The sequence below is a fragment of the Drosophila mauritiana genome, chromosome 3R (genome assembly GCF_004382145.1).
Source record: "Drosophila mauritiana strain mau12 chromosome 3R, ASM438214v1, whole genome shotgun sequence".
NCBI lineage: Eukaryota > Metazoa > Arthropoda > Insecta > Diptera > Drosophilidae > Drosophila > Drosophila mauritiana.
In genome coordinates this window covers 25,409,258-25,424,594 of record NC_046670.1, presented here as the reverse complement: position 1 = coordinate 25,424,594, position 15,337 = coordinate 25,409,258, and the positions used below count along the sequence as shown (strand labels likewise).

Genomic DNA, 15,337 nt, shown 5'->3' with positions numbered 1-15,337 from the left:
ATGGCTTAGAGCCGAATATAGCCGACTGTATCAAAAAGGCAGCCAATCTGAATCCGAATCGCAATGTGAATCCGACCTACAGTGGCGCGCTTTTAAAGCAAATAAATAAATAGATAAATGACTAAAGGTAAATAAGTACACATTTTTGGACTGCCTGGCATTACTATTTGCAGAGAGTCTACGCCAAAAAAGCACACATTTGATGCGCTCCGAACAACCAAAGTACCTACCAACCCAACGCCCACACGGCAAACATTAATGAGCCAAAGCCACTTGAATTGCCTGTGAAATACAATAAAAATATTAAATATTTAAGCACATTACGGTTATTAGAAGTGCACATAAGGATTTGAGTACATATGTGCTCAGTCACCGAAAGTGTTTGATGTTTAATGATCATCACGATGGGATATAGATATCCGAGTGGCAAGCCAAACAATGTTAAAAAGGTTAAATATTATGAATACCTTTGTGGAGCGAAAGATTTTTTCCTGATTCAGTTTCGCTTATCTCTCAATCTTATCTAGCCCATGGTTATTGTAAACAATTATTCAAGCAATTTGAAGATAATCTTGAATATGATAAAAATATTACTCAGTAGTGCTTTTGTGAAGGCAAACGGCTCTATATAACATGATCATTAGTCATTTTAATTACTCGGAAATGGGGCGATCATAAAACTGTGATTTCAACCACAAGTGAAGTGTTTCATTACATTTCATTGATAATTTGAAATATTCTAGGCCTCTGCGCCTAGATGTAGGCTACAAAAACGTGAGAGGAAAGGAAACTGCTGCATTGACAAATGGAAAAGTAATGCGGAAATTCCCCGCTTTTCCTCCAGCTCAGGTAGATCTTAATTGAGCAAAACATTCATTGAGAAACGAGACAATCGTCTTTTTATGACTCGCAATAATGAGCCTGGCTCACACACACACTCTCACGGATTGGCACACACCCGCACACAGGCACACACACACACACAGGCACTCGCAGATACACTTGGCCAAACGAAAGGGTTAAGCGGAAAAGGAAAGGCGTCTATGGTTTATGGCCCGAAATTAGAATGCGTTTTAACCGGGACCATAAACGTGGATAGATGGCCGGGATACCAGGAAGTAGCCGCCAGCACGCGCTATCAATGAACTGTGGATGCTCATGTTTCGGGTATCTCAGGTAGGATGCAGTGGGATGCTCGGATGAGATGCGGATGATGCTGGCCAGATGCAGAACTGGGTCACTTTCGCAATGACTTGCCAAAAAGGCGAACTGCGCCGCTGTTCTGATGACTTGCTGCTGCCGCTCGCGATGCCTCGCCACGAATGCGAATGGGAATGAATGAGAGTGACATTGGCATACCTTAACCTCAAAAGGGAAAAAGCGGTGCGGATACGGAAAAAACTGGCTGAAAAAACACACACAGATATTATTAAATGTCTTGTTTGGGAGCCAAACCCAGCCAAGCCAAGCCAGACCAAAGCACTCGGTCTTTTTGTTTCTCTCGAAAAACAGAGCGTCGTCGCATTCTCAGTCTCCCCAGAGATTCGGTCTCCAGAACCCGTCTTAATGGTTTTTTTTCCACATTTTTTCTTTTTATTTTCTGATAGCACGCTACGGCGAGAAGGAGAGCGAGCGATTATTGATCGCATTAGGGAAAATCGTTAACTGTAACATGGCGTCGCTCAGCATTAGGCTAGGCCACTGCGGGTGTATCTGCAGCTGTATGCGTATCCGGTATCTCTGCCCGTGTATCTGTGTCCGCACGGCTGAGGGTGTGTGAGTGGAGGGCGTTGCTGACTGCGGCCTGGCCACGCCCCCCAATGGCCAGTTGCCTGGCAACCGGCCCTGCTCTGTTGATACAAGAGGCCAGCCGACCAATGCGCTTGCGCCGCAGCACCACTGTGTACGTAAGAGAACCGCCGCCTGTCATTGGTAACTCCGCCAGGGTGGTGGTGAGACGCACTATACCGCCGGGCCATTGGCGAGAACGAGTCGGAGCTGGTGCTGCCCGGGCGCGTCGCTGCTGCCGCCGCCGCCGCTGCAGACGCCGACGTCGGCCGAGGCACTTGAGCGCGGCTCGAACAATATTTGTTGGCAGCAAGCGCAAGCCAAATAGTAGACAAGCGTTCCCCTCTGCAAACAGTCACATTCAAGAGCTCAAGCCAAAGAGACACTCGAGCGGACCAGCAGCTAAAGCGGCAACGGCAACAGCAGCATCAGCCAAAGCAGCAAAAGCAAAAGCAGCAGCAGCAAAAGCAGCAGCACAGCACAGCACAACTCCCAGCTTCAGACTTCAGTGGCCAACAGCCAGCTAGATATTCACGTTCGTGCGTCGGTGTTTTGTGGCCGCTCGGTGCGGCAGACAACAAAAATCACATACAAAAATACAAAGAAAATACAAAAAGAATCGAATCATAATAGAAAATAAATATATATTTTATATGATTATCCCGCACAAATAATTAAGCCACGGTGTGTTTACAAACAAAGCTTAGAATCAGAATCAGAAACGTAATCGGAATCAGAACCTTCCAGCCAACAAGTGACAAGTGCCGAAGTGCTTTCGATAAAATGCCAGATATATGCAAACCGATTGAAGCAGTGATAGTGCACTGAAACCGCAGTTGATATACAATATATCACAGTAAAGCCACGTTTTAAAGACCTCCTTTTTGATTTTTGTTTTGACTAACGCGTTGCAGAACGCGTTGCCTTTTCCATCGATCCACCAGAGGGTAGCGCCTCCGAAAGCCGGCAACATAACGGCGCAACTATTGAACAGCTTTCTGAAGGGTAGCCCCCACCAGACCACCATTGACATCATGCAGAAGCTCTACGCGGAGCCGCCTCCGAGCAGTGCTCCGGTGAGCATGGCCAGCTCGGGTGGCGGTGGTCCTCCGTCGGGCGGCGGTGGAGGCGGCGGCGGAGGAGGAGGCGGTGGGCCCCCACCGCCCAGCAACAACAACCCGAATCCGACGAGCAACGGCGGCAGCATGAGTCCCCTGGCCCGATCCGCCTACACAATGAACAGCATGGGCCTGCCGGTGGGCGGCATGTCATCGGTTTCCCCTCAGGCGGCGGCCACATTCAGCTCCAGCGTCCTGGACTCGGCGGCGGCGGTGGCCAGCATGAGCGCCAGTATGAGTGCCAGTATGAGCGCCAGCATGAATGCCAGCATGAACGGCAGCATGGGTGCGGCGGCCATGAACTCGATGGGCGGCAACTGCATGACCCCCAGCTCGATGAGCTACGCCAGCATGGGATCACCGCTCGGGAACATGGGTGGCTGCATGGCCATGTCGGCAGCCAGTATGTCGGCGGCGGGATTGAGCGGTACCTATGGTGCCATGCCGCCGGGATCGCGGGAAATGGAGACGGGATCGCCGAATTCCCTAGGCAGATCGCGGGTGGACAAACCAACTACGTACAGAAGGAGCTACACGCATGCCAAGCCGCCATACAGCTACATCTCACTGATCACCATGGCCATCCAGAATAACCCCACCAGAATGCTGACGCTCTCGGAGATCTATCAGTTCATCATGGATCTGTTTCCGTTCTACAGGCAAAATCAGCAGCGCTGGCAGAACTCCATTCGGCATTCGCTGAGCTTCAACGATTGCTTCGTGAAGATTCCCAGGACGCCGGACAAGCCAGGAAAGGGATCGTTTTGGACTCTTCATCCGGATTCGGGGAATATGTTCGAGAACGGGTGCTATTTGCGGCGACAGAAGCGTTTCAAGGACGAGAAGAAGGAGGCCATTAGGCAGCTACACAAGAGTCCGTCACACAGCAGCCTGGAGGCCACCAGTCCGGGCAAGAAGGATCACGAGGACTCGCACCACATGCACCACCACCACCACAGCCGGCTGGACCACCATCAGCACCACAAGGAGGCGGGCGGAGCATCGATCGCCGGCGTGAATGTCCTGAGTGCGGCGCACAGCAAGGACGCGGAGGCCCTGGCCATGTTGCATGCCAATGCCGAACTGTGCCTCAGCCAGCAGCCGCAGCACGTGCCCACCCATCACCACCACCAGCACCATCAGCTGCAGCAGGAGGAGCTGTCGGCGATGATGGCCAATCGGTGCCATCCGTCGCTGATCAGCGACTACCACTCGTCGATGCATCCGCTGAAGCAGGAGCCCTCTGGCTACACGCCCTCCAGCCACCCGTTCTCCATCAACCGCCTGCTGCCCACGGAGTCCAAGGCGGACATCAAGATGTACGACATGAGCCAGTACGCCGGCTACAACGCCCTCAGTCCGCTGACCAACTCACACGCTGCCTTAGGCCAGGACTCCTACTACCAGAGTCTTGGCTACCATGCGCCCGCCGGAACCACGAGCTTGTGACATCACCAATACCCGCTGGCTTAAGGACGCGCGGAGCAGATGCTGCGCTCGCAGCAGCAACAGCACTTGCAGCAGCAGCACCAGCAACACCAGCAGCAACAGCAGCAGCACCAGCTGCATCAGCAGCAGCAGCAGATGCAGCAGTCGGCGCAGCAACTGACATCCGCTTCCAATACACCAGCAACATCAGCAAAGGCCAGCGGCAAGGCGGGATCGGCTTCGGCCTCGGGATCTGGGTCAGGATCGGGTTCAGGATCGGGCTCTAACTACTCACAGAAGCTGCAACAGCAGCACCAGCAGCAGCAACAACAGCAGGCGGCGGCGCAGCAGCAACACCACCAGCAGCAGCAACAACTGCTGCAGGAACTGCAGGAGGACTCGTCGAACATCACCAGCGATCTGAGCGAGGAGCAACTGCAGCAGCATCAGGCCGCCCAACAGCAGTTGTACAACAACTATCAGCAGTATGCCGCGGCGGCAGGCTATAGAAATTGGAATCACGGCCTGGCTTTCAATGGAGCCGCCGCCCTGCAGAATCTTCTGTAGCTATAGCTATAGATCCCGATCTCCACAGGCAGCGGCTTTGTTGCGGGCCTGCCAATTAGCGAGTGCAGTGGCGGTGGCTTTTAGCACCTGGCCGCATCCGCATCCGCACTCGCATCCTCATCCTTTGAGCACGTGAGTCTTGGGCCGCAACTCGCAGTTGTACATATAGAGATAGCTATGAAGAGCGCTGCCTTTTGAGTTGTTCAGTTCCAGTACTATATAGATTATATAGATTCTGTTCCGGGGGGTTATTAAATCGAGACGGAGGAGGAGGAGGAGGAGCGAAAGAAACCGTGATGTAGTTGTAAGTGCAGCAGAACTTTTGTTAACATTTTTACGTTTTGCTAATACAAATACAAAATAATAATTCCGTGCCATTTGTTTTCGTTGTTTCGAAACAAGCAATAACAATCAAAGCGGTTATAACTGAAAATTTGAAATCACATTTTAAATGTATCCGAGTAAGGAGAAGATTGAGGAGAGGAGATGTAGAGAAGGGATCGTGTGTAATGTTCTTTCAGAAAACAAAGCCCCAAATGAAACAGTCCCAAAAAGAGAGATACAAATACTAAACCCTTTATCCAAAGGCAATCGCAATCGCAATCGAATTCGAATCGCAAAAGATCAAAACCAAAAAGAAATCTAAAACCGAAATCATCATATTGAGCAGTCCAGCAAAACCCTAAGAATCTTCAACTATCTAAGCAACAAAATCTGGCCATGCATAAGAAAACGACACGTTTTAACTGAATAATTTAACAAATTCCCATTTATATATACGCGCATCGATATACGACCATGTATCGCAAAATCCCGCATTTCATTTACATTATGTGTCTTCTGTTGTTGTACGAATTCGTTAGATTAAGGCATTTTGTAAATAATCTATAAATAGATACATTTAAGCAACCCCCTCCCCGAAAAACCCAATTTAACTAAGGACCCATTGCAAGCAACCAACTTTTAACTAACTCGAGAATTAATCAAATTGTATGAAATTATGCCACACCACTTGAAAGTAAACATAATATAAATATAAATACTGTATAGCATTTAACGTTTAATTAGCATAAATAATGAAAGCAAAAAACAAAAATGAAAAAAAATCACATAAAAAGCGAAACTGCAATTATTATTCAATAATTTTTAATATTAGTTATATTGTGCGTAATGAAAAATAAAAAAACCAATTGCAAACACAAAACAAAGACCCATTTTTACATTGAGCTAAGCTAATTAATTAAACTTGATAAAAAATAGTCTAAATATAAACACACACACATACTGACACTGACAGACACGAAAACAAATGAAAATTACTGTAAAATACACAATATAAAATTCAATAAATGTCAATGCAAGAATTAAAATCCAACTCTAAAGCTAGTAAAATTAATATTATTATAAATCATGCAAAACAAACACAACGTCAACGACAACCAAAATCGACTATTTTAATGTTTGAAATACAAGAAAAAGGAAAAAAAAAGTACCATAAATTAGTTTTCATTTCCCAACCTGAACTGACCTCCAACAATCATTTATATATTGATTGGGCCGCCCGGATGGCTGACTATCTCCATCGACGCTATCGACGCTATCAATGCAGCGAATTCGAATTGAACGACCGATAGCTGAGCTGAGTAGTTCCAGGAGTCTCTATCTTATCGCCGTCACTCAGATGCACAGTGCAGTTTTCCACCACTTCCATGCCGCGATAAACCCTTATCGCCGTGCACTCATAAATTGCAACGGAACAAGAAGGTAAACAACCAGGATGGGACATGGGACATGGGACCCATCCCAACCCATCCCATCCCGTCCCATACCGTCCCATTCCCGCCCGGACTTGACACACTGACTAACCCATCTCAGTCCAGGCACAACCCATACCGATCCCCCTGGCCAAAAAGAGCGGGAAGGGTAGTGGATATCTTCTGCCCGACTCGACTCCCCTCTGTTTGCTTTCTAGTAATATTCATGGAGCACTACGAGTCGAGTTCGAGCACCTTCCCTATCGCTGCAATGGACCTTATCGCTGCAATATAACCCAACAGAGCCTGATCCGACGCAGTTCCCCCTGGCGAACTACAACCACCTTTTGATTAACATCGGTGTGATTCATTTGGAAGAATCCACGATCCAGGTCCTACGATTCTCGGACATTCCGAAGACATTAAAATTATTGCTTATCTAGAGCTCGGGCATGAGCGTGTTTGACGAGCAGTTGTCGCTTTTAATTAAGCGGGAAGGTCACCATTTTCTATATGTCCATACGACACATTTTATTTGTATGCACATGTACATGTGCCTGTGGGGGCGACTGGACTGGCTTTAATACATTTTTTATAGCCTTCAAGCCGACTGGAGCTGTTCCATAAAGAGTTCGCTTTGTTGTTCAGCTGGGGTCGCGCCGTCGACGGTATTGGATTGTATTGGACTGGAAATGGGTACGGCGGTTAGGGGATAGGGGATAGGGGATTGTGGGATCGGGGGACCTGGGAATGGGTGACTTGGTCTGGGCCTTGGTCTCCAGCAAAAGCGACAACAAACGAAGCGCCATTTTGTTGTCGCTTCAATTTCGATTTTTCCTTGACATTGTGACTGTCAGCGTTCTGGCGGAGTTTCTTCATTTTACCCCGGCTGGCAAACAACCCCATCTGGGCTGGCTTAGGAAATCTGTGTTTTGGGGTTGGTTCGGCTAAGCTGACAACCACCCAATGGTCCCACCACCCAACCACCCACTCGAACCCCCACCGAGCCCGTCCACAATTTATATATCGATGCCTTAATGCCAGACATGCGCGCTAAAGACGCTCCAGAGTTTGTTGAGCTCTCTAGCCAAGGCGGCCCGGCTATATTCCATATCTATATCTACATATACATCTATATCTATATCTATATCTCTATCTATATCTATTCATAAATGCCACACCACAGACTGCCACCGCTGTAGTCATCAATTTGCAATTATTTTTGCCGGAGACCGATTTAAAATTCTATTTCCACCAACAAGTTCAGCTGCACTCTCTCTTTCACAAAACTGGCAAAACAAAGGCATTTCGAAATCGGCAAATAGGAAAATTTTGACATGACATTTGTCGGGTCATTAAAAATGTATGATTGCCACAGTTCCGTGGAAGTCATCGAATAATATCTGGGAACCCCCTCTTTTCATATTATGTGCATACCTCTATTTGATAAAATGTATTATTTACACAAGCAAAATTCACCAAAAATACCAAGTTTAAATTGAATTCAGAGTGAAAAGTTTCAGACACTTTTCCAAAAGCAACCGAATTTCAGTTCGGTTTTCCCGCAGCACAGATTGTGGCAACAAAGTTGAATTCAGTCGAGTTTCTGGCCAAAAGCCCCGGCTGCTTTTGCTGCTAATAAAGAACCACAATCTTGTAGTAATATTCTAATGGAATATTTAATTTTAAAACGAGACACTGCCAACTCGGGGCGTACAAAGCGAGGAGAATCCCTGCGAAGCGTTGAAAAAGTGGTCGGGCAACCCTTTTTTCCTCAGCTTATGCCGGATGGATACACAGGAAGTAGTGCCTTTGCCATCCTCCCAGCTCCGTCCTCCTCCTCCTCCTGCTCCTTGATCTCCAAACAGCAAGGCACTCAAAGACAGCGCAAGTACACTGGATTAAAAAGTGGTTAAGCATTAGGATTGCCTCAATACATATTAGTTAACCAAATCGTTTGCATTTACTATTTCTATAGTTAGTAGCTCACAATGATGGCAAATCTTTTCTATTCAAAAAGCATTAATTATGTTGGTAAGATCACATTTTTCGCCGCTAATGCTCATGTACTACTATGTGCCATTAAGCATGGCATGATTAATGCGATTGTGGCACTCAAAGTTTTGCAATCTAGTCGGCTTACTTAATAGTAAGAAAATAGTATGGGTATAGTATAAATTCCAAAGTGGCAGTGCTGACTTGAATACTCAAGCGCCAAGAATTATTAATGGTATTTCGAATCACTTGTTTAATAGTGAATGTAGTCCATGGGAACAAATGTTTCTTTTTGCCAGTGTAGCCATCTCCTGGTTGGAGGTGGTGGAAACGTAGGATGTAGTCGTGGATGTCGCTGCAGGGGCAGCACTCGCTTGGTTGGCTGGCTGGTTGGCTGGATGGTTCCATCTCTCCACGTGGACCCCCATGGACCCGGACCCGCCTCTGCGATCTCCACTCGCTTTGTGCACTGCTTTTTCATTATAATAATACTTTGTAATTAGGTTTTCGAAAGTTAATTAAAATTCGGTTATGAAAGCGGAAACTTTCTCATGAACGCTTCCGGTTATAAAAACGCATGATGGCGGATGGGTTGAGTGTTTTGCCGTTCCGGGTGGTGGGGTTTTTTTGGGGGGTTCAGTCCTTGTGGGTGGGGTTACCCGGTTAGGCAAATGGAAAACGCCTGGGTAGAAAAAAAGGGTAGAAGAATGAGAGGGAAAAAGGATTTTCGGTCTACAGTTGAGACAGACAGGGAATAAAAGATGGAAACGTACAAGGAACCGAAAATGTGGGGGGTGGTCTCTTTTTGGGCAAAGGGAAAAAGGACACGGTGTGGATACAGCAGACAACGGACTGGCGCTCTCAACTTTGTTTCGAGAAAATTTTTGTGCAAACATTTCTGTGAAATTAAAAAATACATATTATATTTTAATGAGCAAAATGGCTGCCTGCCATCGTGTTGTCACGTTTTAATGCCAGCCGCGCCCAGAAACGCAAGGTTGCCATTGCCAGGCATTGCGAACGGGATAATTAAAATGATGACTTGAAAATAAATTGCCGTTATCTCTGACCAACAGGCTGGCTCTGTGCGCTCTGCCTCTGCTGCGCTCGGCTGTTGTGTTCTGTGACCCCACCCAAAACCGTTGCCGGTTGTCGATGACACGTCGATGTCGACAGCGCCCCATCATTATGAAGTGGGTGGGTGGGCACTGCTGGCCCAGGTCCTCGTCCTGGCGAGTGTCCTCGGTGTCCTTTTGGCGGCTCCGTTGCTGTGTGTGTGTGCTCTATCAGCGCCTGCCGCTGCTGCGTGCTTGAGAACGACACTTACGGATTAGGCCAGCACCAGCGCCATCACCACGAATCATCACCATCAGCATCAGCAGCAACAGCAAGCGAAGCACCCAACAGCAACATCTGATGTCCTTTTGGCCGCTGCAGCCTGTTCCTTGCTGCATTGTTCGCTCTTCTTGTTTATCTAAAACATTCCACACATAATTAGCAGCAAAGCTCTGCAGTGCCACACCCTCATTTCCTGGCTGGCAAATTGAAATTAATCCGCGAAACCTTACGCTCGAAAATGCGGGCACGTGTCCTTCGGCGCAAAGGAGTTCCAAAAGTCCTGCCACGCGTCATCCTCTGCCCTCGACAATCAAAACATTACAAATCTGTATGGGCTGAGTGTGAAATCTGCTGGGCATTATCTGAAAACAAAGTGCCATACGTTTTGGCCGATATCTTGGACTATATCTGCTGCCGATGATGGCCGGCAACAGCGGGCTTAGCTGCAACGTCAACGCATTAATCACGTTTCGGCATGCGTATGGATGGTATGGAAAGGTATAGGAATTGGTATAGTAGGAATCGCTGGGGAGTGGGTGGTTGCCCATTTGTGGTTGGTGGGTGGCTCGGCTCGGCTCGGTGGGTTGACAGTGACTGATGTGCTGGGAAAGAGGAGGTCGGACGGGCGGTTAGGAAGGCGGCTTATCGATTGGCAGTTCGAACACACCTTTATCGTGGAGCAGCAGCCCATTCGATTGGATGAAATTTCAGACGACCACATGGCTGGCATCTAATAATCAAATTGCATTTTGACAGGCCAACAGTAGGGGAGTATGGTGGCATGGGAGTGTGGGATGGAACTCATTAGGAGCTGAGTATGATGAATGAACCCAGCACGCAGTGTTTGGCCAGCGGCAGAAAGTCTTATTGGAAATGTTTAAAGCCAGCAGGAAAATGAAAAAAGTATCCGGATAGCATTCAGCATTCCGGGCGAATGACTGCTCCGCATCGCAGGTTGATTATTTATTTTTGTTTTAATTAAAACTCGCACGAAATGCACTCGCAATGTTTTTCATTTAAATGCAATTAAGTTAATGCCCGACACAAACGGCGGAAAGTATACAGATACATTTAGCATTTTGCAAAAATCAAATCAAAATATCGTATTAAATTAATTCGATTTGTTTGAAAATGTGTTTGCATACGCAGGCGAAATTAATGCGAAAATGGGGAGTGGGCGTGGAAGTAGGCGTGGCAGCTGGCCCATCCGGTTCCGGTTGCGAATGCCGAACAGCGGAAAGCGGAAACGGACATGGTCATGGTCCGATCTGCTCGGTTGTTTGCGGAAAACGCCTCACTGCATAAATGGACGAGTGAGTGATTGAATGGGTTCCACAGCCACATCAACTCACACTCTCATTCACATCCACACTCACATTCACACAACGAACAACAAGGATAAACAAATTTGGCAGAGGCAACAGTTTCATGCAATCTAATTCACAATTAATGACAAATTCCCTGCCACTTACGAGTCTACGTGGGCATGTGTGTGTGCATGTGTATGTGCGTACGAGTATCTGTGTGTTGCAAGCGAAAATATTTGCACAATAATTAATTGAATAATGTCAATAAATTTTCAACACATTTCCTCACTGACACACACACACACACAATGTGAGCCAAACTTTCCCAGACTCACACATGTCCGTGCACAGGACAAACACATTTGCGTACGAAGGAGCAAGGGAGTCGAGTCCTGGCCCGCTTCCAACTTGGGACAATGTGCTCGCCAACTGGACAAGTTTGTCTGCCATTCCTCGACCATCCAACGGACTCGTTCCAGCAGCGAATCCGCCTCTCCGCCGCTCCTGCCCTCCAGTTCCCCAGCTCTCCAGCTCTCCGGCTCTCCGTGATGGTGATGGTGCGATTAGGCGAAACGAATCAACAAATCAACACACTCAGCAAATTCGTCAGCAGGATGCGGATGCCGTTCGCCACTGCTGGTGCACATTGTGTCTCATTTCCATTTTCAGCAAGACCAAGAGCAAAAGCAAAAGCAGCACGACCAGCAGCAGCCGACGTCGACTGTTCAAAAGTTTGTCTTTCAATTTCGAAAATGGTATTTGTCAAGTGGGTGCCCCAACCCAACGCTTCCCCCCATCCCCTCTCCCAGTCCACCCACTATGCCACCCCCACATGCTCCACCCTTCTGTTGGGCTTTTGGATTTGCATAGCTCAGCAGGAGCAGCTCGCCCGGACCGAACCGCTTGAATCGTAGGGTCCATGTGTGTCCTTCAAATGGCTCAAGTGGCGTTGAGCAACAGCCCCGGGAAAAGGCGACTCCGGCTGACACACAGACCGGCTGCCCCAATTCCGGGCTTTTTCCTGGCCTTTCGCATGTGAGCGCCGCTTGTTTTACTCCGAAAAAACATCCGAGTTGGTCAACTTGGGAGAAGGATAATAAGGCTTGGTCGTGATCGGTATTTAAATGTTCGTGGTTTTTAGTTGAAGAACTGCACAGCATAGATTCAAAAAGAAATCTGTCATTGATTAACTTTTCCTAGACAACCTTTTCCATAGGTATGAAAGTAAACCAAAAGTATGTAAATGATTATAAATGCGAATTGTTGTGTATGTTTGCCAGTTGATGAGATACATTCAATCGTTGGCTCATAGGTGAATGCGCTGGCGTCCTTTTGCCCGGAAGGCTGGATCCTTGTTGATTCCATTCATGAATCGCTAGCTAGGGAAATAGGTAAATGGGATGAGCAGGACGGACAGGACAACAGAACCGATCTGGCATGAGAGCGACCGAGGTAGGAACCCAGAGCAATTGTTAAGCCAGCTAAGCCATCAAAACAAGGACCATTCAAAGTAGCGACGACTCACGGCATCTTAAACCAATAAAGAAAACAGGATAAGCCATCATTTCCGAATTGCAAGTCAAAAGGATGTAAGCAGGCGGAATTCCCCGCAAAACATCAAATGAGCAAATGCGCAAATGAGCGCCGAGTCGGGGGAAATGCACTTTTCCCTGTCATGTGTTCGAGAGTGCTCAAACAGTTTTTACGGCCAATTGAGCAGGGGCCACAACAACTACCAGAAGTTACCCGGAAAGTTACGTGGAGTGGGCGGAGGAAGCCCCGGTGGCAAAGCTCACCGCATAGCACATGTAAATGTCAGAGCTGGCAAATCCTCCGTAATTGATCGAGCCCATGGAGCGAAGCTTACCGACTGTCGCCGCGGGTGCAATCCCAATAAAATTCGAAATCCGTAATGCTGCAGCTCTCCGGCGGCTAAGTACCTGCTCCGCACTCGGGCACAATGGGCGCCCATTCATAAGGCGACTGTCAATCATGTCTAACCCGTCGACAAAACGTCGCCGCGCCGAAGAATTTCGAGCCACCCCGGGGAAAATTCGTGCAGATGTTCTAGGGTCACGAAAAACAAAAAAAAAAAAAAGCAAAACATAAAAAAGAAAATTCTTAAACCTGACTGACATGCAAATAAATGTCAGGTGCAAGTCCCGGGGTCAGATCAAAGTCTTGAAAAGTCTGCGGCCCAAATGCTAACAGCAGGTCAACTAGCCAGCTCGAAATATTTTCCACATTATATATCTACTAGCTGTTATCTATGCGTAATGTGCCAATATTTTTACATGTTAAACAATTGTCGCTGCCCCTTTATGGCCCTCTGGCCCGAGGACTGACAACTAAATTAAGCCATTTGTCACAGCTTATTTTCACATATGCTGGCATTTAGCACGCAGGTTACTCGGAGAGTGCAATCCGGGGGAGTAAGCCCCGGAATCAGCCTCCGTCCGGCGGTGGTGACAGACGCCTTTTGATTGGAAATATTCCGGCGTGGTCGGGCATTAGAATAACAGCAACGGAAATCCAATGAAAACAAAACCGCCCATCAACACCCTCGAAATAAATTGCCATGACATGGAAGTGCCAGTGGGTGGGTGGGTTATGTCGATTTCATTGTGGGTTCTCCTGCCTCGCAGGACATAAAGGAGCTGTGTTGTTTTTGTTATTGTTGCTGATGCTGCTGATGCTGTTGTTGCTCTTGTTCCGCGTGTCTTTGTGCCCAGGAAGACCCTTAGACCCCGGGACTCGTGTAGCATTTAATTGAAATGGGCGCGAGCGTTTGTTTCTACATTTTATGCTCACTAGCCGCATTAAAGTGCTAATGCACTGTTGTTGTTCTTGGCCGGGACAACCCCTAAACCGCCCAACAACAAAACGGCCGTCTGCCCTCACACCCGATTCACGAACAATCAACCCCAAATAATAGCAAGGATTATGCCATACATCAGGACGAAGGCTTGCGTTCTTGCTCGAAGGTCCTGGCTACACTGGGCTCGGCGCACCGAGTCCTGGCGACAGGGCGCAGGAGCGATAGAGACAGAGTGCATTGTCCTAACAGCAAAGAGTAAAGTAGAAATGTTATTGAGAAACTCGAAATACTCTTCCAATATAAAAAATATACGTTGTGCTTTCTATGTTTAACTAATGGCGAAAATAAATAAGATAATTTATGTACAACTTGTACATGTTGTCTAACTATCTCAATATGAACATTACACTTATTTTTTACAAAAGTGTATTGAAGTGATGAAAGAGTATTCAAATAGTTTTCTATAGTTTCTATGATTTTTCCCAAAGGGGACGCTTTAGCTGGCGGATTGCTCTTCATCATCGTCATTTCCATCGACGTCGACATCCCGACGTCCCCTTCCAATTCACTTGGTCTCGTATTCTCGTTTTTGGTGTATGTTTTGAGGCTACAGATATCAGGGCAATAAAATAATTGCGACAATAAGCGTTTCATTATTCATTTGTGTGACTGCAAGGGGCGAGCAATTTGTGAGCAGGTCGACCCACCGGGTGGTGCTGGCTGATGGCTGCTGGTGGGTGGGAGGCGGGAAAAGTCGACCCGGGATGGAGTAAAATGCGGTGACGGATACGGATCGGCACTGATTGCAGGGGTGGTGACTGGCCTGAGCTGATGTTAATCCAACTGCGCTCGGCTTTCCTGGCTCTCATGCCCATTGCCGTTTTAGCAGTTAATAGTTTGGTACTCCGGCACTGAACTTTGATTTTCCCATTTCGGAATGGGTAAGGTTGTCATAAAAGGCGGAGGAGGAGGGTGGCTGGCTGGCTGATGATCTTGATTTGATTAGGCCGGCGTTAATACAATTGATATTCCAGCAATGGGCTAATATAAAACTGCGTTTAGCCTTTTTTGTTTGGGTTGATGTTGCTGTTGTTGTGCTCTAAGCCGCACAAAGTCGTTGCAGTTGGTTGATTGCTTTTTTATTCCGACATTTGTTTGCCTGCCGGAGGATAAGCCAATTGCAATCTGGACTCTTCACATTGCTTGCAGACACTTCAAGCTAAT

At 47.5% G+C, this 15,337-nt stretch overlaps 1 protein-coding gene across 1 annotated transcript; it reads left to right on the top strand.

Moving 5' to 3' along the window:
• Positions 1–2,127: 2,127 nt before the first annotated feature.
• On the top strand, positions 2,128–6,373 carry LOC117144525 (protein fork head). Its single transcript, XM_033309747.1, is given in 1 exon segment — positions 2,128–6,373. A coding segment is annotated over 1 exon segment (2,079 nt). The 5' UTR covers positions 2,128–2,822; the 3' UTR covers positions 4,902–6,373.
• The last annotated feature ends 8,964 nt before the right edge of the window (positions 6,374–15,337 follow it).